The sequence below is a fragment of the Zootoca vivipara genome, chromosome 1, assembly GCF_965207765.1.
Source record: "Zootoca vivipara chromosome 1, rZooViv2.hap1.1, whole genome shotgun sequence".
In the NCBI taxonomy this organism is placed as follows: domain Eukaryota; kingdom Metazoa; phylum Chordata; class Lepidosauria; order Squamata; family Lacertidae; genus Zootoca; species Zootoca vivipara.
The window spans coordinates 49,034,533-49,056,693 of record NC_142582.1 but is presented as its reverse complement, the minus strand read 5'-3'; the positions used below and the strand labels follow the sequence as shown (position 1 = coordinate 49,056,693).

Genomic DNA, 22,161 nt, shown 5'->3' with positions numbered 1-22,161 from the left:
GTGTGTGTGTGTGTGAGAGAGAGAGAGAGAGAGAGAGAGAGAGAGAGAGAGAGAGAGAGAGAGAGAGAGAGAGAGAAAGAAATTGACTGGAATCCACTGGCCTCTGTCCACTTCTGATCAGCTGAAAAGGTTGGTAGGAAGGCTCAGGATGACTAGATAATTCATATAGGATCCTATACCCAGAGAGATTGCGTATAGAGCAGGGAATTGAAGTGCCCCTTTCTAGGGCTGTTCAGCTTTTGAAGATTAAGTATGCATGCTATGGTCAAGATTTGACATTTGGGTGAATAAGTATTGCTCTGGAATCATTCGCTGGCTGTCACACTCAATGTCCTGACCCTGAAGTCCCCCACCCTTAGACTCATTTTGCAAGTAAAGGCAAGAACCCTGGAAGAGATATTTTAATATTTACATATGTTTGGATTGCATCCATACATTTTTGTTGAAAACAAAGCTGTCAAAAGATATTTGATATGTTTTAACTTTTTATATATTTTTCTTCATTTGAGTGACTATGGGGCCCCTTTCAGGACCAAGGTCCTTTCAAACCCACTTGCAATAAAAAAAATTGTAACAAAATAATTAAAACCACCTACAGAGGGACAGGGGTGGTGCTGTGGTCTAAACCACTGAACCTCTTGGGCTTGCCGATCGGAAGGTCGGCAGTTCGAATCCCCGCCATGGGGTGAGCTCCCGTTGCTCAGTCCCAGCTCCTGCCAACCTAGCAGTTCGAAAGCACATCAAAGTGCAAGTAGATAAATAGGTACCACTCCAGCAGGAAGGTTAATGGCATTTCCGTGCACTGCTCTGGTTTTGCCAGAAGTGGCTTAGTCATGCTGGCCACATGACCTGGAAAAACTGTCTGCGGACAAACGTCGGCTCCTTTGGCCAGTAAAGCAAGATGAGCGCCGCAACCCCATAGTCGTTTGCGACTGGACTTCGCTGTTAGGGGTCCTTAACCTTTACCTTTACAGGTTATAACTTTTTTTTATAAATTTAAAAACCAACGGAGCAGCACAAAGCAAAAACAGCATATATAACAACATGACAGCCTCTAACATCAGATACCATTCCAATAGCAATAATAAAACCATGTTTTAAACCCTACTGTCTACCTAACCAAAGGTGGATTGAAATACATATATATGTTTAGGGCCTACCTAAAATAAAACTGGAAAGGAGCCAAACATAGCTTCTGGGAGAAGGAGTTCCATAGGTGAGGGATCACTGCTGAAAAAGCCCTTCCCTTTCCCGCATTCCCTCAAGCCTAATGGTACCCAGTGGTGCACCTGCAAGATGGCCAGGCTCAAATGGATGCAAGTAACTTGACCCCTAATCATTTAGGGCTTTAAAGGTCAGAGTTGACACTTTAAATTGGACTTGGATGTTAACCAGCAGTGAGTTCTTCTGAACAACAGAGCTAAGGCTGCCAGCATAGGCTCACTTCCTTGGGGGTCTTCCCTACCTGCTACCTACCAAGTTTTGCTACCTGCTGCAAATCTCGTTTCTTCCGAGTCCCTCCCGGTGTCCCTTTCATTCCGCATGGGGCAATCACAGTGCTTCATTTTCAGTCAGTGCATAGGACACAATTGTTCTGGTTTATTGTTGTTGTGCTATAGCAATAATGTGGTAACATTGGGGAGGCATAGCAGAGCAAACTAAAGTATAATAAATCCACTTTAGATAAGGCTAAGCAGAACAAACAAAGAGAGTTTCATGGATAAGATTCAAAAACTGTTGGGAGGGGTAGATCAGCCCAGATACTGATAGCCCACTTCCCAGAAAAGTACAGTTAACAAGTCTGGACTTGGCGGCATTCTTTTCCCAAGTCTCTCTTTTTTTTTTTTTAAGAGAAGGACGGAGAGGGCTGAGTGCCCTGGCTCCTACTCCTCTTCTGCTCGCTGCTAGGCCAGGTTTTCTCTACTGTTCAAATCTTGGCCTAAAAATGCAAAGGTAACATATCCTGTATAGCAATCCCCTGCTCCTGTAACCTTTCCTTGCTAAGAACAATGGCTGTCTTGTGTATCAAAGTAACAGATGCTGTTTCTGGCAAGGGCTGCAGCCGCCAATGTAAACCGCTCTGGGGTGATTGAACTTGACCCAACCCAAGGCTTTGCTGGCAACATACCAAAGTTTTGGGCTTCACAGGGGTAGGCTGGGGAGGAAAGGGGAATGGGGTAGGACTTTGCAGTGCATAAATCTGGAAATGTTGCCCCTCGACAGGGCCACGTCCCCATCTAGGTTGAATTCTGCGCTGGTGTGCAGCACTTAATCTGGGTTAAAGTAGGTGCTAGTTCGACTTGACACCCAGCTATATTCATTCCCATTGTAATAAAAGTCAATGCCTCCATATAAAACCATATTCCTAGGAAAGAATTACACAGCAAGAGAGTCTTTTTTAAAACTGTACATAGCCATAAGATTTATTAGGAATAGTGTAGAGAACCAAGCGTCCCCTCTCTTATTATCTGTACCATGAATAAACAACAGACTCTTTACCAAAGATTAAGCTATATTTTGATTTATTTTTTTTAATGGCTGGTCTACTACTACTGCTGTAAACTCAAGTCTCCCCTCAGCTGTGCAGGGAGATGTCTTTAGGGAAATCTATTCTCTCATTTTCAGCCCCAACACATGCAGACACCAACCTTCAAAGTAAGAAAAGTTCTGGAGTACCTTATAGGACTATTATATGGATTTATGAGAAAATGTTCACAATGTGCTTTGAAATGCTCTATAGCCAGATTGGTGTGTATACACCACAAGATCTCTTTAGCGAAGGCAATGTTTGTGTTGGATATAGTTACATGCATTAGAACCTCCTCTTTGGTAAGTGCTCATCCAATGGAGCTCGAGATCAACTAGTGACACATTAAATAGTAACAGAGCAATGAACCTTAAATGCATACCCCCCCCCCAAGGGTGAACATCTTGTTTAGAAATGAAGGCCACCCAGGAAATCCACCATGGGCCAAATGATGATATGTCACTTGCATATTGTCAAAGTTACTCATCAGCCGCAAAAATCTGCAAAATTTTGCTTGTGTATGTTGTTAGTTACCAGACCACAGTTGGGTGGAGATGCAGGGCAGCTTCTTTGTCAGAGCAAAATTAGGAACTAAACCCTCAAAATCATGCAAAATTACAAGATGCTATATCATCAAAAAGCATGTTTGTTGTTTGTCCTGTGATTTCTGAGCCCCGTGGAAACAGGACTACAGTAGTACCTCGGCTTACGAATAACTCGACTTACGAATGTTTCGAGTTACGAATGGAGTTCCGTCCGCCATTTTGGATGCGGTTTAGATAGGATTTTTTCGACTTGCGATGTTTTAAAAAATTTCCCCCCATTGGCTTCGACTTACAATTTTTTCGACTTATGAAGGTCCGTTCGGAACGGATTAAATTCGTAAGTCAAGGTACCACTGTAATTGATTATTTGTTTTGTTTTTCTTGTAAACAGAAAGGGGTAGTATTCGGGCATGTTGGGTGTACATGGGGTGAAGGTGGGCAGGCAGGAATGGGGCACATAAAGTATCTACACATATAACTACTATCAGGTAACAGATCTTCCATTTTTGGTATATCTGGTGTCTGAGTGGTGAGGCTTGGTAGACCTGGCCTTTGAGTAACTCGTTGAGCACACTTGGTGTTTTGATGATGTCCTTCTTCTCTTTTAAAAAAATTAATCATTTTAACAATTGAAACAATAACAATACTTCAAATACAAAATGCAGAATTGGTATTGACTCCCACCTTTGCTATGGTTCATTTTGTTAATTTCTTTTCCATTAAATATTCTAATTTCCCCCATATCTTATTTTTTCTCAGTTTTATATCTTAATATTCCTTACTGCTGAATTTAATCTTTTATCGAAGTAATTGAAATACAATTAAGAAGAAGTATATTAATAGTGAAATACATTTTCCCCCTTTAAATTTTTTTTGGGGGGGGGGGCAAGAGAGTGGGGCCCTAAGCTATAGCTTGTTTAGCTTATACGTAAATCCAGCACTGGCCCAGTATTCTCGGGAGGAAGCCATGAAACTGCTTTAAATCTATAGTGCAGGTGAGGCCTTACTTTTTTGGTTCATCCAGGGGAGGAAGACATTCCCTTGCCTCCCTACTCCAGATTCCTATGACTGGTCCAGCAACTGGTGGCCCTGTAATTACACCTGGCCAACAGATGGTCACTGTTGGTCTGCAAGCCATACTATGGTTCTTCGGCGATAAGCTACAAATAATATTTAAATGATGGTACCACACGGCACATACGGTAATCTAGTGCAACACATTCCCCTTTGCTGTCTTCACTGAGACTGTTCCCATGGCAAAGGCAGAAGAGGATGGGTATGGCTGATGTCAGAGTTGTTATGACTACTCCTGAGTAACGACCTTCCACATGCTTGTCTTTATTAGTGCACATTATTTACAGTGTAGCGAGCTGCTGGTTTCATGTCTCCTCATTCCGAATCAGAATCTGGCACTGCCCCTTTTCACGATTTTGACCAACATAAAAGCCTCGGAACAGTGAATCTCCTCCCCTTTCTCCTCCTTCTCAATACCGGTGTCGGGGGGGGGAAGGGTCTACGGTCTGCCCTGTTCCTGTCCACCCTTCCCACCTCTCTCTCTTTCTGCCTGTGAAGCAGGGGCTCTCCAGTGCTGCCAGAGCCCTGGCACTCCTTCTCCATCTCCTGACTCATCCCTTCAGGCTCCTCACTTTCCTGACTACTCGGAGACGGGCTGCTTCTGATGAGGGGGGGTGTCTCTGTAATCCCTCCCCCTTACATCCGACTTAGGCCTTATAGCAAGATCCTGCGTATGTTTAATCAGAAGTAAGCTCTGTTTGCTTCAGCGGGACATTTCCTAGAAAACAAGGCAAGCGCGGTGTGGTTATTGGCATGTTCTTTGTAGCAGGACAGTAGCCGGGTGCATTCTGTTCCTGGCCAGTCCTTTCCTGTGGTAATTGTGGGCTTGTCCCTGCTACCGCTTGTGCTGTGCTTTCTAGGCACAGTTCCGGGAGGTTTTTTTCCTTTTGCACCACCACTTTCCCTGGGAAAACCCGTTGTTTACTGGGGGATCGCTGTTTACAAACCTGAATTGGGTTTTCTGCGGTTTGGCGTTTGTTCCGATTCAGCAGTAAACAGTGGGTTTTCCTGGGGAAAGTGGCAGGATGAAAGAAAAACTCTTTGGACCCATGTCTAGAAAGCAGGGAACAAGCAGAAGAAAACATGGGACAAGTGGAAGTGTGGGTGAGCCCCCCCTCTCTCTGTGTGTGTTCCATTCCCTGTCTTTTCTGCTTGCCTTGGGGTTCCTTTGTCCTCTGTTGTTTTGACTATGGCAAGTTTGGATGGTCTCTCCAGTGCTTGATCTCAACTGGGGTAAGGACTCCAATTCTGGCGATGCAGTTATTCTTCCCCAGTGGCGGCAACGGTTGGCTGGCTGTCTCTCTTCCTTCTCTTTCTTCACTTCCTCCTCCTCCTCCTCTGTATATTAAACATGCTTGTGCTGTTGTACACTGATAGGAAAAGAAAATGTTATATTAAAAAGTGTGACGTATTGCATCAAAGGAATTATTATTATTATTATTTTAATTGCAGCATTTGGATTTTAAAGCAGTGGTGGGAGGAACCACACTGCAGGGCCCGTAGCTGCTTTGAGCACCATTTGGGGGAAAGTTGGGATACAGGTTTAGCAAATAAATAAGTAAATAAATGAAATAAAAGAGTAGCCTGGCACTCATGGAAGGTAGTGCAACCAGGAAATGTTGGGATATCTCTACCCACAATAGCTCCTCTTAGCTGCTATAAGAAAGCTTTGCCACTTCCTGATGGATAGGAAACGTACTGCATTTTTTAAAAGTGCTATGAACCAAGGAAGGATGGAAAGACAACAGGAGAAGTGTTGGATTGCAACAGTTTGGCAGTGATGTTGTTTCAATTCTTTGTAATATGAATGAATGAGTGAATGAATGATGCAAATTTGAAAGAAAAGGGGCTGGTGTGAAAGCAACCTGTTATTTGCCTCCACTAAGTGTATCACTTGGACAGCACTGTATATGTTCAATATGGAATAAAATAAATTATGCGACCAGACAATTCAGATTGTGTGCCAAGAAATACTGAATTCTGCAACCTAAATAATTTATGGTTATGTTTTCCACATTTGGGCATATTTAGCTATTTATCCACTTTCCCTCCGTTTGATTTAGACCAGAAAAGCCCACATCTGCATGTATTTGAATTTGTATAGGAGGAACAGCTTCAGTCCTTCCTGCTCATACCAATAGGCATTCCTTTTAGTGTTTCCCTGCCCCAGAATTGTGCAAAAACACACAGCCCAGGCAATTGTAGATTTGCTTGTGCAGCATTTGGTTTTTGTGCAAATCTGATATATGGCTAAGCTCCTTACACGCCTTTATGTTGAAAAAAAGAAAAGAAAAGAAAGCAATTGTACATTTTCAGCACCAACTTTTCAGATTGCTGCCCAGGATATCTGGTGCAGAATTTCTTAAATGTGGTTTGCTTGTTCAGTTTTTTGTTTTTGTGCAAGTCAGAGGGATTGAAAGAAAAGAAAAAAAACCTCCATTCAGGAGCATACCAGTTATGAAGTGAAAGCACTGAAGAAGTAGTGGGCATGAAAAGGGGATCAGCAGAAAGTGACAATTGATTCACCCACCCCAAAGCACCAAAACAAATAACCCACAACCCCAAATGGAGCAGTTTGGACAAATCTGTTTTCCTGCAATTTATCAGATTATACCCATTATTGGGTAAACCTGAAATTACTGGGCCATTTACATGGGAAGGCAAAGAGCTGCACACAGATAGTGAACTCCAGTGTGAACAAACCCCAAGTAGTACAAGCATGCATTACTTCTCTTTATTTTGCATAATTTTCAGGGTCCCCCCCCTTTTTTTTTGCAGAATTTGATTTTGTTAATCATGAGGAGGAAGAAGCAACTATTGAAGGTTCTGATGTCTCACGTCCACACGCTAGAAATCTTATTCAGCCATCATTCCAGTAGGCATTGGCCACACATTTCTAAGAGCAGCTATGTAAAATGAAATCTGGGATTTCTTTAAAGCACTCTGAAGCCTGCACTCAGTATCACATTCGGTGCCTTTTCTGTTTGTCCTTGTGACATGGCAGCATACACAGAGCATTGCTATGTAGAGGCTAATGCGCCTCCATGCATGATACCAAGTTGGCCTTGTAAGCTGGTTTGGGAGCTCTGTTTCCCAGACAAAATTGGATGGCACCGGGAAGTGAATTTTATCAAGAGCTCAAGATCTCTACCAATGTGCTGGGTTAGGGAGGCAGGGAGAACTTGTGCTTGTGGAATTAAGGCATTCCCATGAAATTCCATGTATGCATTTATTGTTCAGGAGTCCACTATGCTCCCCGTCCCACACGGAATGTTTTATAGAAGGTACTTTGAAATTCACACAGCCTCCTTGTAGCGCTTTCTGCAACTGTTCTGTGCCCACACAACTTCAAACCTTAGAGAGGAGCAAAAGTAATGCATCTGGCTTTGCTCTATCTCGGGCTTTTCTTTTTTAACATAAAATATTTTTTAAAGCCTCAAGGCAGTTTAAGCATGAAAAAATAATCTCCCCCCTAGTCCCCCCCACCTTCACTTCATCCTCAAGCTTGTGAGGATTTTGATCACCTATCAGCTAGGTGAACAGTTTGTTATTACATTCTCCTAGCCTTTTGGCTAAGATGAGCTGGTGTTTTGTAGGGCTGGACTGGGGGATGGTGGTGGCTCTCAATATACTTTTGAACTCCTGTTTCCATTGCATCCCTTCCACATGCAACTCAGTGATAGCCTGTTTTCCTAACATGCAAAAGGTCCCAGTTTCAATTCCCCACATCTTTAGGTGGGAAACTTCTGCCTGAAATCCTGGAAAGGCTGCTGCCAGTCAGAGTAGACGCTACTGAACTTGATGGACCCAATGGGCAGAATCAGTATAAGACAGCTGTCTATATCCCTAGCCAGTATTGTCAGGGGTTTGGGATAATGGGTGCTGAGGTCCAGCAACATCTGGAGGGCACCAGGTTGCCCACACCTCTTGTAGGAGATAGAAAGTTGGACTTGGACCAGAGATGGCAGTGGAATGGATCCTTACCTGGCTGTAAAGCCTGCCCATGTCTGCACAGCTAAGCAGTGGTGGCAGATTTCTAGTTAAAATGTGTCCAGCTTGAACTCTCAACCACAGCTCTTATTGGAAAGGATGGGAGGGATTATAAAGTACTCACCTTTCTGCTTGTTTTGTGATGTGAGTTGATTGCGAAGAGCTTGTTATCATGATGCTGACAAGAGCAGTCTTTGGAACAAGGGGCTTCTCCACACTTGTGTTCAATGTGGATAGTAAGCTTCCCATAGCTCCGTTAAGTGTCCATTGTACGTTCTCCTCCAAATCACAGCCTTCCCACACTTTCCCCTCTGTAAATCTAGACTTTCTTACACCAGGGATATTCTGAAAAGGTGGGGATATGAGGAAATCTGGATTGTGGGAGGGGGAAGTGTTGGAAGCAGTGATTTTGAGGGAGAATGTCGTATGGACAGCAGAGAATGAATGGTGGCACAGGAAGCTTGCTATTCATATTAAGCAGGCATCCCCAGACTTCAGCCCTCCAGATGTTTTGGACTACAATTCCCATCATCCCTGACCACTGGTCCTCTTAGCTAGGGATCATGGGAGTTGTAGGCCAAAACATCTGGAGAGCTGCAGTTTGGGGGTGCCTGATATTAAGTAACAGCATGAATGAGCCCATTGTCTTCCTCTTTCACTTGTTGCTGGTCTTACCTGAGTGGAGAGTGCTGGGGTTGGCTGCAGAGGGCAGTGAGCTCCACATTAGATGCAGATGCCAAGGAAGCCACAGTTGGAAAGCAGGGTGGGATGGGAGGCCCGTTGCTGAATCATGGTACTTTCAATTATAACATTTTAAAACATAGTTCCTTGTGAATTGGTTTGTCTTATTGGTTAGTTGAGCAGACTAGGACTTTAGTGGTTGGCCTGGGGCAATCCTACTTCCATGTCCTCAGTTCTTCTTCTGCAAAATGGGAACAGGGCTCTTATGAGGAAATGGATTGTAAGGACTTTCCCCAGCCTGAACAGCCGATATAATAAAATAATGACTTTGCTGCCTTGCTGTCTGGTGAGCTTTTGCAACAAGCATTTGAACAAAGCAAAGCAAGGTGAGATGAGATGAGAAAATCAGGCCAAGAACGCTCATCCTTTTGTTTCCTAAGCTGGGTTTTTTTTGGGACAGTGGGAGGAGGGAGGAACAATCCCCCCTTCTTTTCTTTTTCTGGTCCTGTTCCAAATCCATACAACCGTAAAGTGATGCTGCCTCCTAAGGGGGGGGGGAGCATAGCCTGTACATTTTCAACATTCTTGCTGGAGTTAACGACTTAGAAACATGACTCCCCCAAAGAGGGAGGGCTCGGCCCATTTGTGTGTGGGGTGTGTGTGTGTGTGTGAAGTTTAGTCACGAAAGGAGGGGTGGAAATAGGGAAAAAATGCACAGCCTCAGGGCAGCCTCTGACAGCGCAGTGGGCTGGCAGGCAGCTCCCAAACAATGTGCTTAGTATTATCCCCAGGACTGGAGCTGTCGGAGCGGGCTGGCGCGTACCTGTGCAGCCTGGGCTATCTTTGGCTAGGTGCCAGCGTGCGGAGAGGGTTACTTCCCCCCTCCCTCTGCCTTCCCTCCCTCTCTCCTCCTGCGTTTGGTGTGTAGCCTTTCTCCCCCTTCTCGCAGGAGTTGTTCAGAAAGCCTGGAAGCGGCTCCTTTTGTAGCACTGTCTAGAGCTGGGTGGAGTTTTTTTTTTGTGATTTCCCCTCCCTCTTCTTCTTCTTCTTTTTTTTCTGGGGGGGGGGGGATTTGCTCATCTGTTCTTTCTTGCCTTGCTTCCGTTTTTTTTCCTGGGTGAGGCCCCTTTTCTTCCCCAGTTTCTTGAATGTTTCGGTTTGAAACGTAAGATTTCTTGTTTTTTCATTTCTCTCTTCTTCCACCCCTCCCCTCCCCGCTCCTTTTCTGTTTCCGTACAGGTTGCAAGCTCTCCTGTCACAAGAAATGTGAAGCCAAGGTAAGAGAGCGCCTTGTTCCTACTCTCATTGTCTTACAACAACATTGCGGTTTGTGCTACCTTTTCCTTCTGTCTGATGTGAATCTTCTTTGAAAAGTCATTTGGATGAGGAACAGGGAACTTCTGTTGCTCTCCTCCTCTCTCTCCTTCTTTCTCTCCCCCCCCCCCCACGCTTCTGTACTTTGTTTATCTTTTTTTAAAAAAAGAAAATGCTGTGATTGTTCCTCAAGGTGAAATTTGCCATGTTCCCACCAGGTCTGGAAGTTCTTATTGCAAACTCTCTGGGAGTACCTCTGCCTTGAATTGCTTGAAAGGAGAGGAGGGTACCTACCTTGATCTGAAATGTTCAATGATTATTTTTTTGCAATAAGTCTTTTGAAAAATTCCTTCCCGGGCCAGCGTTATGGCGGTCTGCCTCATTTTTTTCTTTCTTTCTTCCCCTCCTTCTTCTTTTTCTTTCCCCAGAGGAGGCTGCTATATTAGCAGGAAAGGTTTGCTAAAGCTCTCAAGGTGAATGATCTTTCCTCATCCATGGGCAAGGCTATAAAATAAATGCAGCCACCTGAGTATTATTCTGTCCTTGCTAACTCACTTTAGGAGGTCGTATGCCCTTTGAAGCAGTCAAGGATGCCTGGGGCAGTTGAGTTGAGCTACAAAAGAATCTCTCTCTTTTCGTGCTCTGTGCTTTAATAAGATCCAGTCAGTTTGGATCTTGATGTTAAGAAATGCTTTATCGTTCTTATTGTGGTGCTGCGCCTCATGCCACCCTTGCTGTATTATTCCCATTTAACAGACTGGGCATACAGGCCACCGGATAGTGACTTGCTCAGGGCTGCCTAGTGAATCTGGGTCTAAAGTGGGGCTTAGATTGGGAAATCAGCCCACCCCTCTGTCTCTGTTGGATTGCATTGGTTCTTAGAAGCCAGGCAGACCTAGGCTCAGCGGTCCATGGATAATATCAGTGATCTCCACAAAGTAAAGAGAAACTGAAGTTCTCGTGCTGCTGTTCACAGGGGTGGCAACAGTCTAAGCTTAAGGCAAGATGGTGGTGACAGAATGGGGGGCAGTAATGCCCACCAGAAGAAACGCTGCTGGCACAAACATAACTTCTTCTCCCTTAAGTCGTCCATGAGCCCAGCCTACCATCGGCAACCGCTTTCATTTGGGCTGGGTGCTTCCTTCAGACAGTTCTGAACAGGGCAGATCTTTGTTGAAGGTAGATGGACTTAGCATTGCATTTCCTTCTTCATTACCATCCTTTGCTTGCTTCAGTGGAACTTGTGCCAGTGGTGATGCATGAAGTTCCAAGCCACACACCCCTACTTGGGATTTTTGCATGGTTGATTTAGGAGGTAGTGGCAGCTGTGGTTCTTTCACGTGTTCCTCTGATGGACTGTACCCTTCCTGGCACATTCATTGCTGTGCAAGGGCCCGTTTGCCACATTGTCCTAACAGTGGACAACTGGACAACATTCTGGGACTGTTTGGACCTGGCCATTTGTGTGGAGAGGGCACAAATATGCCAGTCAACTCCTCCAGCTGGCATGCCATTCCCTGGAGGTATTTAAGCAGAGGCTGGATGGTCTTCTGCTTAGGATGCTGCAGTTGCATTCTGCATTGCTTAACTTGCATTCAGCAGAGTGCTGGGCTAGATGATCAGGGTACCAGGCCTGCAATTCAATGATTCTTTCATCTACCATGGTCAGGTCAAAGGCTCTGACCTTCACCATTCACCATTCTTCATCTCCTGTTCATCTCCTGTTCCTCCTGTTCTGTTCTGTTCTGAAAGAATTGCCTCCTTGCCATGACCTTTTGATTTTTCCCCTGTTTTCTTTAGACTCTAATACAGGCTTCCTCAAACTCTGCCCTCCAGATGTTTTGAGACTACAATTCCCATCATCCCCGACCACTGGTCCTGCTAGCTAGGGATCATAGGAGTTGTGGGCCAAAAACATCTGGAGGGCTGAGTTTGAGGAAGCCTGCTCTAATAAGTCTATTGGGCTATACACCTATCTGTTGTATAAGAACAGTAACATGTATATTGACACTAATTCAGGACTGCAAAGGGGAGGATCCTCGAGGGATTATTCCTATTGTTGAATGGGATGCCTTGTGAAGATGGTCTGGGTCTTTAGTCCTCTCCTACTTTGTAAGCTATATATAAGTAGGTGGAGATGGAATTATGGAGAAAGATTAAGACTTGTTGAGTCTTTCTCTCATGGTGTTTGAAGGTGGGAATGAGAACAGATCACAAATGAGAAGCATGAATCATACAATCATATTCTCCAAAGGAGCCAGTGATGTGTTGGACCAGGATGGAGTATGGCCACAATGAACCAAACTGCTGGACCAGAGATGACATTAGTGAAAGTGGAGATAAGGATGGTTAGCAGAATCCAACCAATAAGGGGTCACAAACTTAGCCCAGGGAGAATGAAGCAAGGTTCAGTAAAGGGCAGGCACATTGACCAAGGGTGTGGAGCAGCTCCCCTGTGATGAAAGGTTAATATTTTTTTAAAATACAGTAGTTTTGTTTGACTCCCACAAGAGGTAGTGATAGCCACCAACTTGGGTGGCATTAAAAGATGGTAAGAGAAATTAATAGAGGATAAAGCTAACAGTGTCTACTAGTCATGATGGCTATCCTCTACTTCCATTGTTGGAGGCAGTATGCTTCTCAATACCAGTTTCTGGGAATCAAAGGTGGTAAGAGTGTCATTGTGCTCAGGTTCTTGTGGGTTTCTCATAGGCTTCTGATGGGTCACTGTATTGGACTGGGTGGGCCATTGGCCTGCTTTATAATGCGGTGGCTGTTGCATGACCCAGTTATGCAAAATGGTCTTCATCTCAGTTTTGATGTGGCATAGTTCAGTTTTGAAAGTTTATTACAACTTAACCAGAGTCAAACAAATCATATTCATTGGGCTACAAGTCCCATTTTGAGTACTGTATTAGCTTAATGACATCAAAACCAGAATTTGAACTGTGATGCAGAAATGCCTGTTTTATTTCATTAATAAATCAACTGCTCACTTAGATCTCATGCCAGAGACATTAGGTTTTAGACTGAATTGCAGTTATATTTTTACCAATTCCAATTGGCTCATAAAGGTCTCACATATCCTGCATTCTCCCCAGCCTCCCTTCATATGACCAAGTTCCCTGAGTATGTCTTATCCCTTCTCAGTGCTGATGGTCACCCCATCACCCCAGAACCTTCCAAGGCAATGCACTGAATCACTGATCCTTTTCTCTCTGATGAAATTGCACATCAGTAATACATAGCAATGTGATAGTCATATGCAGTGCCTTTATTCAGGGTGGTGGTGGTAAAAAATGATGTTCTGGTGCTCATATCTTGATAAAAGTGCCATGAGTGCCAGTGCAAAATAGATGCCATGGGCAGCAAAAAAGAAAAAAGGGAAAAAAATCTGATGATTACTCCATATCATTGAGTACCATCACAAACAAAGCACTCGTCCTATGGGGAATGAGTCCATGTATGTGAAAAATCCATTTATGATTGTACAGTCTCATTAGAATTGTAAAAAAATTCCTTCAGTAGCACCTTAAAGACCAAATAAGTTTTTATTTTAGTTGGTCTTTAAGGTGCTACTGAAGGAATTTTTGTTATTTTGTTTCGACTCAGACCAACACGGCTACCTACCTGTAACTAGAATTGTAAAGCTCCTGTATTTTTTTATTATATGCACTCACATAAAGATTAACTCAAAGGTGTAATGCGCTAAATATTTCAGTCATTTGAATAAACAGCACAAATAGGATGAACCACAAATCATATTGAAAAACTCGTTATTTTAAGTTTTGTTGTAACAAAACAAATAAAACACCACATCATAGCAAAATGATTAATGATTGTATTTTTGTGCTCCAAAACTCTATTAGGCCCTGCATGTTGATGCCCAGGGCAGTCTCTGATGTTTTTGAATTGGTTAGCTGTGTTGTATATTTTTTAAAGTGACATAATTACAGGAAGCAAACAGAACAGAATGCCACTGTGTGCGGAGGTAAGGCCCAGGGTCAGGTGATATATGACTTGGCATACAGCACATATTAGGTGCATATATGTCTGTGAGCAAATATTGTTGTCATAAAGACAAGCAACATCTAGTTTGGTGCTTTAGACTGGAGAAACAACACACAGTGTTTTACAAGGAGATTGTTTTTTCAAAAAAACAATTTATCAGATGAGTGGAAAGAAATATGAAAGCATTTAAAGAGTACAGCTCTGTTAGGTATGACATCTACCCAGCTCCCAAAGGCATCACTATAGCCATATAAATAGATAAAACAGTTGTATTCCGCGTGCAAGAGTTAGGAAAGATGACAAAGCTCTGCTGCTCCAGGGTAGCCCTTGCATCTTCACCTGCAGTGAGGAGACTTGCTGAAACAAGCCAAGAATATATGGTGGATTGGTGAGCAGTTCTTTGAGTGTGTTTAGCATGAAGTTCAGCATGCACACTAAACTGTCTCGCAAGCATGGCCCGCCTCTGTTGCTTAAAAGAGTAGGCAGCCCAGTGCTTACGAAGAAAGGTGGGCACAGAGTTGTTGCTTCTATTGAATGCTGTGCAGGAGCTCTGAGAATGGTCTGGACTTTGCCTAGAACTCTAGATTGGAGACAGGATCCACGCTGTGTGGCTCTTTGATGTGAAGCATATTGCCCTCTGTATCTGAAACCACGTCACATACTGGATTGTGCTCAACTGCCAGAGGTCTTTTTACTGCTAAAACCTAGTGCCTCGTTGTTGGTTCATATGTATATGATCCTATATATGATGTTGGGCTGCCCAATCAAGTTTGGTACCATGATCCATGGGAACTTAACCCTGGTGCTCCTACACCAATGAAAGTGTCCCCCCACCCACCCACTATTTGGTGCAAGAAAGAAGCTCCGAATCTGACACAGATATTTCAATCTCCTGTCTCACCTTTCTCTCTATTTCTTTTGACACAAAAATATAATGAACCACCCAGCGGATGCAGGTGGGAAGCATCATCACCACTGTCCTACTCACTAACAGTGACCTTGAGTGACTGATTGCTGACAGTATCGTAGCCAAAATGTGGGCCAGTGAGAAAGAGGAGGGAGCTATCAGTATGCTAACATGATCCCTGTGGTATGTTGAAGTACAGAACATTTTTAAAATCCCAAAGGGGATTTCCACCCCCACCCCAGGATCAGTAATTTTCTGGAACCCTAGAATGTGGACTGGGGGGGGGGATGGAAGAGCAAGGGCAGAGTGTGTTAGCCTTTCAGCTTCTAGGATCTTGGAGGAAGGTGTAGCTGACTGGCTGGAACTCTGAACAACAGCACCATTTTGTTGCAGGTCACACATGATGTGCAAGACTTGAAAAGTATGCTTCATAAGGCATAAGGGTTAAGTGACATTTACCGGGATTCCTTGGGGTGTGTGTGTGTCTTGTGCTTTAAAGGTATGGTGTATACACAGCCTGGCATTATGCTTAAGGAAGCTGAGGTAAGCACAGTCTTGTTCCCATTTAAGCATTCATCTTGGGCTTTAGAAGTCACAGGTAGTGTTATCTCCACTGTATATATTGCCATTGTTCCTCTCAGCATTATCAGCTGTGAATTTGAAGGTGGAACTGTTGCATAAGTTGCAGAATGCAAAGTTGGCAATGATCTCAAAAACATGGTTTTAAGCGCTGCAAGCCTGTGAGCAGATCATGCACTGGAAGTGTCAGCATTTGGAAGATGGAAATGTGTACATGCCGAGGAAATTTGGCAGGGAAGTTAGTAAGGATGTTCTGGCTTCTCTCCTCCTCTCTCTCCTTCTCTCTATCCATCTCTCACACACATGCTAACTTTTGCTTCCTTTCTAAACTTTTGCTTGTTGTTTAACAAATTACCCAAATTTTACTCTTGCCAAGTCTAAGTGCTGGTTAAAAAATAAAACGTCTCCTCTAAAATCACGAATCCATCTGTTATCCAATGCAAATGCATCATATAAGCAAGGCCACTGATTCTTTTCTTGGGGTCTGTATACACATGCCATTTTTGCTTCATGGATGTCTAGTACTCTGATAGGTGTGTGCAGTAGTAAACACAGTACAATATATTTTTGTTGGGTGTGTAGTTTTTGGGGAACTGGAATTGGAGTGAGTCCCAGACAAGTGCATAACTGACAAAATAAAGCCTTGTGTCCTTTATGCACTGGTAAGTTATGCATATTCCAGCAAACATGGTATATTTCATGCAGGGGAAATGTTGACTATGAAGTGTCTGATTTGTAGCTTCGGCTGCTAGGCCTTTGCTACTTTTACAAATTCTTCTTTCTTCACAGACTCTCTTAGGTGATTATTTCACATATGTCAACAGCAAATGCAAGATACAGATTTAAATTCTTTTTTTTGACACATAAACCTGCCCCATGGGGGAGGTAAAGTCAATAATGTCATATTCGATTTTCTAACATTTGCATGTTTTCCATTCTTAAATGATATGGACACTTTCATATCGTGTTTTATGAATAGCTAGGGGTTTTGTGCAATTTTTGCAAAGCACTCTTTGGACATGATAGTTGGCCTCTTACAGAACTCATCCTTCTTATTTTAGGTAGGGACAAACAACATCTTTTTCAGAGAGTTAAGGTCCTTCAACAGAGGGATCACTTCTCATGGTACAAACAGGCTTGGCAGGTTTTTGCATTATGCCCAAATCCCCAGAAAACTGTTTGCCCAGAGGTGGTAACAAAATAAACATTCGTGAACTAATACGAAGTGTTGTATGCCTCTACCACCTTTGACTAATTAGCTGAAGAGGTAAAGATCTTGCAAAGATCTTGGATTTGATTTAACAATTTTTCTTTTGCACGAGCTTCTGGGTTGCCTTTGTGATACTGTGTAGGAAACCTCAGTGAACATAAGAGCCCTACTGGATTATACCAAGGGCCCAGCTAGTCCAGCAGTCTGTTTTACAATGACCGACCGGATGCCTACAGGAAGTCCAAAGCAGGGCATGAACACAGCAGCATTCTCCTGCTCATGATCTCCAGCAACTTCTATTCAGAAACCTCCTGTTTCTGATATGGGAGGTACTACATAGCAATCCTGGTTGGAAGCCCTTGATAGCCTTAGGTGCAAGTTGTTGTTCAGCAAGGGAGTTTCCCAGCATGTTTTTCTTTTAACACTGTGGCTAGCACAGTTGGTTCACAACTAAGGCATAAGAAACCCAATGTCCTGGTGTTACCTTCTGGATGACCAGGATACAACCCTAGCCAGCCATGTCCCTAGGTGGTAACATAACAATGCAAAATTCTACTCCGTATAAATCATTTCCTTAAACTCAGGGCCGGCTCTAGGTAGACCCCCGGTGGCGCGGTGCGCCAGGGCGCTGGGCTGGTAGGCAGGGCGTTGCGTGGCAAAGCCGCACGGAAACCATGCTGCGCCCTGCGAGGGCGGGGGCGCTGGAGCGATCTCCGCCCCTCAGCACCAGGGCGTGCGACCTGCTCGAGACTGCCCTGCTTAAACTTACTGCATCAGACAAATCCTGTGTAAGCAAGCTTTGCTTATTTTAACACAGGCTTTAATGGGTATACTGTATACATAAACCTCCAAAGGGGTTTTGATCCACAGGGGTTGATGAGAGCAGGCATAATTTAGGAGTTGACCACTCACAGATAGGTAGAATGTATGGATCTTGGAATATATCTGCCAGACTCAGAGCATACCTTGCGATTGCCAAGGGACTTATCACCCAAAATGAGTTTTGTGTGGCAAGTCACGCTTGTTGCAAGCACTGAACGTATAGATTGGTGCCATCATATGGCGTTAAAGCCAGAATGGGGCTTACACGCCATGGTAAAGCCATTTTCAAAGCATCTCTGGGGACTGCAACCTATGCTGTACCCCCCCAAGTCAAATCACATACAGGTACTTTGGGTAGGGCTGTGAACCAAAGCTAATTTAACAAAAGGGGGGGGGGGAGAGTAAAGTAAAACACTTCAATGAAGAATTAAGGCAAACCTCACTGAACGCCTCCAGGCCCAAACAGTCCATTAACTTAATGCATTTTTATGTCAATTGCTGTGTTAGGTTTTCATCATCTATCCATTATTCATGCTTTGATTTATACCTGCCTCCCCAGCCTTAGAAAATATTATGCTGAAATAAGTCGCATCGATTTCAGTGGAATGCACTTCCACATAAGTGGCTTAGGATCCTAGCCCTGAGTGCATATTTTATGAACCGTACTCTTTGTTTTGGTATAGTGAGAACTTCTTTTGGTTGTAAGTTTCCATGTGACACAGCCAACAAAATATACAATGCAGGTGATGTGCAAAAGAAAACAATAGATGTGTGGGCATTATGTAATATCATGACACTTGCTCAACTTCTAACTGGGACCAGGCAAAGTAGAATGGCATTTTGCTAGGGCTTAGTCAGTTTCTGGGCACAGTGTGAGGTACTAGTGCTTACTTTCAAAGCCTTTTAGGGATTGGAACTGGAGAACCTGAAGCTTTGATTGATATATAGCAATCTTCATCCTTCAGCCAAAAACAAAAACCACAACTCTCACAGCGGCTTACAAATATCAGACAGTCCTTACCCTCAGATTTAGAATCTAAAAGGCACAACACAAAAGGAAGAGGGACTGAGGAGAAGGAAAAACAACAGAGGCACCTGTTCTGAAAAACTCAGCTGCAGTGAAAACTGGAAAGAACTAGCCAAAAGTTGCTTCCCATTTTCTCTTCTGATGTAATGCCTGCTGCCAGGTGTGAGGGAGAGGATTGATTTGATAATTTTGATTCTTTAATTTGTGTACTGCTTAATATATTTAAAAATATCTCTAGGTGGTGTACAGAAAACAGAAGCAACAATAGACAATTTAAATAAAATATTACAAAGGTGCATCTGCATCAGCACAACCGGACGCCACCTTCTGCCTCAGCTGCAACAAAACATGTCTCTCCACTAGGACACTGCTTCCAGCTGCAGTATTCTGGGGATGCCTGGGAAATTCCAGACGTATGGCAGCCCTGAAATCCATCATGCTGTCCAATAGACCATACTTGATACCATCAGTAGGAAATGTCTGACAGAACACTTCCCCCTCAGCCTGTTGTTCCTGGTTGTGTACTCTGAATAAATCACATCCATTATTTACATTTCCTTCCCAACTCAGCCTGTCTTTAAAAAAAATTAAAATGAAAACAGATTCTGATTCTTTCCCCTCTGTTTCTGAGTGCCTGAGAACCTTACGTATATCTATGGATTGTGGGTAAGAAATGTGGGCAGAGGAGGAAATGAATTTATCAACAGGAATGACTGAGGGGGATATTAATGGGTATATATGATGTGTGAGGAAAGGTTAAAGGGTCTGGCTGTGTTTAATGAAAGTAAAGATTAAGGCAGGAATGGAGGCCCCTAGAAAGGCACAAGGATATGCCCAAGGTCACTCTGGGAGTTTATGGCACAGTTGGAATTGGATTCAGGCCTTTGGAGGCTGGTATCCTTCATGTGCTTTAACTGCCAAAGTCACCTTTCGTCTGTTTAAACTAGTGCCCCTTTCAGTGCTTGTAGTGTGGTGAGCTTGTCACATGACTGGAGTCGGTTAAATGCTGATGTGTTTTGTTTGCTCTTTGTTTTTAAGGGTTTCTGTATTTGCTCTAGCTATGTTTCGCAACTTTCCGTTTAATGGGAAGCACTCTACCTATAAATCTGGCTGTACACTTTGGCAAAGGGGTAGCATTGGATTTTGGATTCAGGCTCTGATAGTTACGCACGGCAGAGACCTTTCGTGTGGGAAAGAGACCACCCAATTTTGCATTCATAGCCAATGCAGACATCTAGGCTGTGTCTGCACTGCAGGATTTCCCAGTTACATTTTGTACAATTTGAGTTCATGTTGTTTAGAGGACGGAGGTCCAAGATTGACCTGCAACCAGACCTTGAGCCAATGTTACAACCATCACCCTAGAACAACTACCATTCTGAAAGCAAGCTAATATAAATCCTTATGCTCATACTTCCACTTGTTAGGAAAAGATGCACTGGCCACGTTTGCATGTAACTCAAAACAGTGGTTCAGCGGATGATCCTGATTCAAATGTCAGACTTGCGCGCTGCCAGCCACCTGTACCAAATGGCCAAAAAGGAGGAGTTAATCAGAGTTTAGTTTCACTTCTAAAGGGTCACAATTTAGGGCTAGGTTATGCTTGCATTCACTGGGGACCCAGGTGGCACTGTGGTTAAACCACTGAGCCTGGGGCTTGCTGATCAGAAGGTCGGCGGTTCGAATCCCTGTGACGGGGTGAGCTCCCATTGCTTGGTCCCAGCTCCTGCCCACCTAGCAGTTCGAAAGCACGTCAAAATGCAAGTAGATAAATAGGAACCGCTACAGTGGGAAGGTAAACGGCGTTTCCATGTGCTGCTCTGGTTTGCCAGAAGCGATTTTGTCATGCTGGCCACATGACCTGGAAGCTGTACGCCGGCTCCCTTGGCCAATAATGCGAGATGAGCGCACAACCCCAGAGTTGGTCACGACTGGACCTAATGGTCAGGGGTCCCTTTACCTTTACCTATGCTTGCATTCAAACTAACTACCCTGATTTAAAGCAACAGTGAGTTCCATAAGAGTGTTAAAAGGTTTTCACTGTATATGTGCAACTGTTCCATACATATTTTCATTGTACTGTACTATAAATCACTTCGGGATGCCTCATGGGAAGTGATTCATTCATCAACAAAGAAGTCAACTTGGCTGACTGCTGTTTGCTTTAAACTTAGAACCTCTGGTTTGAAAAGAAAGCTAAGCAGGGATGCTTTAAAAGTGAAACTAAACTCTGCCACACTCTTTTCCCCAACTCCATTGGTGGGAAGAGGAGAGACGATGGGGAAGGGAGGAGTGGGGAGCACAGCAGCTCTATGCTTTGCTCAGATTTATCTATTTAGTTTAGCATTCCTTGCAAACTAAGTCACCATGCCTATGTTTCACAAAACTATATTTCATATGCATTCACGGAAAGCAGCCAATCTGCCTCTTGAAGGGATAACGCAGGAAGCACTTTAATTCCTTAGCTCCACCTTTCCTGTTTCTGCTTCCTTGTACAGTGGTACTTCGGTTTATGAACTTAATCCGTTCTGGAAGTCCATTCTTAAACCGAATCCATTCTTAAACCGAGGTGCACTTTCCCTAATGAGGCCTCCCGCCACCGGTGCCCTTCCACTGTTCGGATTCATTCGTAGACCGAGGTAAAGTTCGCTAACCGGAACACTGCATCTGGTTTTGTGGAGTTCGTATACCGAATAGTTCGTAAACAGGGCTGTTCTTAAACCGAGGTACCACTGTACTGAGCATTTGCCTGGTAGCTGCTGAAGAAGTGTAGAGCCTTGGCCTGCACCCTCTGTTCTGTCTCTACCCAGAGACAGCAAAACTTGCAAGCTGGGACCAAGCTGGTTTTAAGCAGGAGCTCAGACCCTCTAAGCAGCGAATATTTTCAGATACCATTAATCCAGAGATGAGAGGACCTGTGGTGCTCCTGATGTTGCTCCCCGTTGGCCATGCTGGAGGGGACTTACAGCATTTGGAGTCCAGCCATATCTTAAATGCCACAGGTTCTCCACCCCTGTATTAATCACAGAATTTTGCTGCCTTGAGCTCTATGGGGAGGAAGGACAGGATATCAATGGAATTAGTAATAACAACAAGAATAACAAAATCCTCAGTATATATTTCAGTCTTAAAGCCATATATTCAGGAATGGTAACTTTGTGTACCCGTAGGACCGCTGCTGAGTTATTTTTAAAAGTGGCTTTAGGATTGTGGCCTGTTTTTACCTCCTCAGAAGCTACTTCTGCATTCATTGGTGCCTTGCAAACATGGGGATGTTGCAGTACTTCAGCCATGCAGTGCCAAGGGGGGCATCTGTGTAAGTCATGCCATGTCTTACACAGATGCATCCTTAGGAGCCCCTTACCCTGGGTTGCTATATCGAGAACCCTGGTGTAGGGGGCAGGAGGCTGCTCACTGCTTACAATAGCACCGCAGGGCTGCCCATGAAGTTGGTCTGTGCTACTAATAAGCTCT

At 43.9% G+C, this 22,161-nt stretch overlaps 1 protein-coding gene across 24 annotated transcripts in view; it reads left to right on the top strand.

The window, feature by feature from the left end:
- Nucleotides 1-22,161, top strand: part of TNS1 (tensin 1) — a 310,381-nt gene that overhangs the window by 107,911 nt on the left and 180,309 nt on the right. For 15 of the 24 annotated variants that reach the window (XM_088662779.1, XM_088662729.1, XM_088662773.1 and 12 more), the window contains exon 3: nucleotides 10,057-10,094. In XM_088662779.1, the coding sequence (XP_088518905.1) occupies nucleotides 10,057-10,094 (38 nt within the window). The other 9 variants (XM_088662862.1, XM_088662850.1, XM_088662795.1 and 6 more) reach the window with 6 other exon arrangements.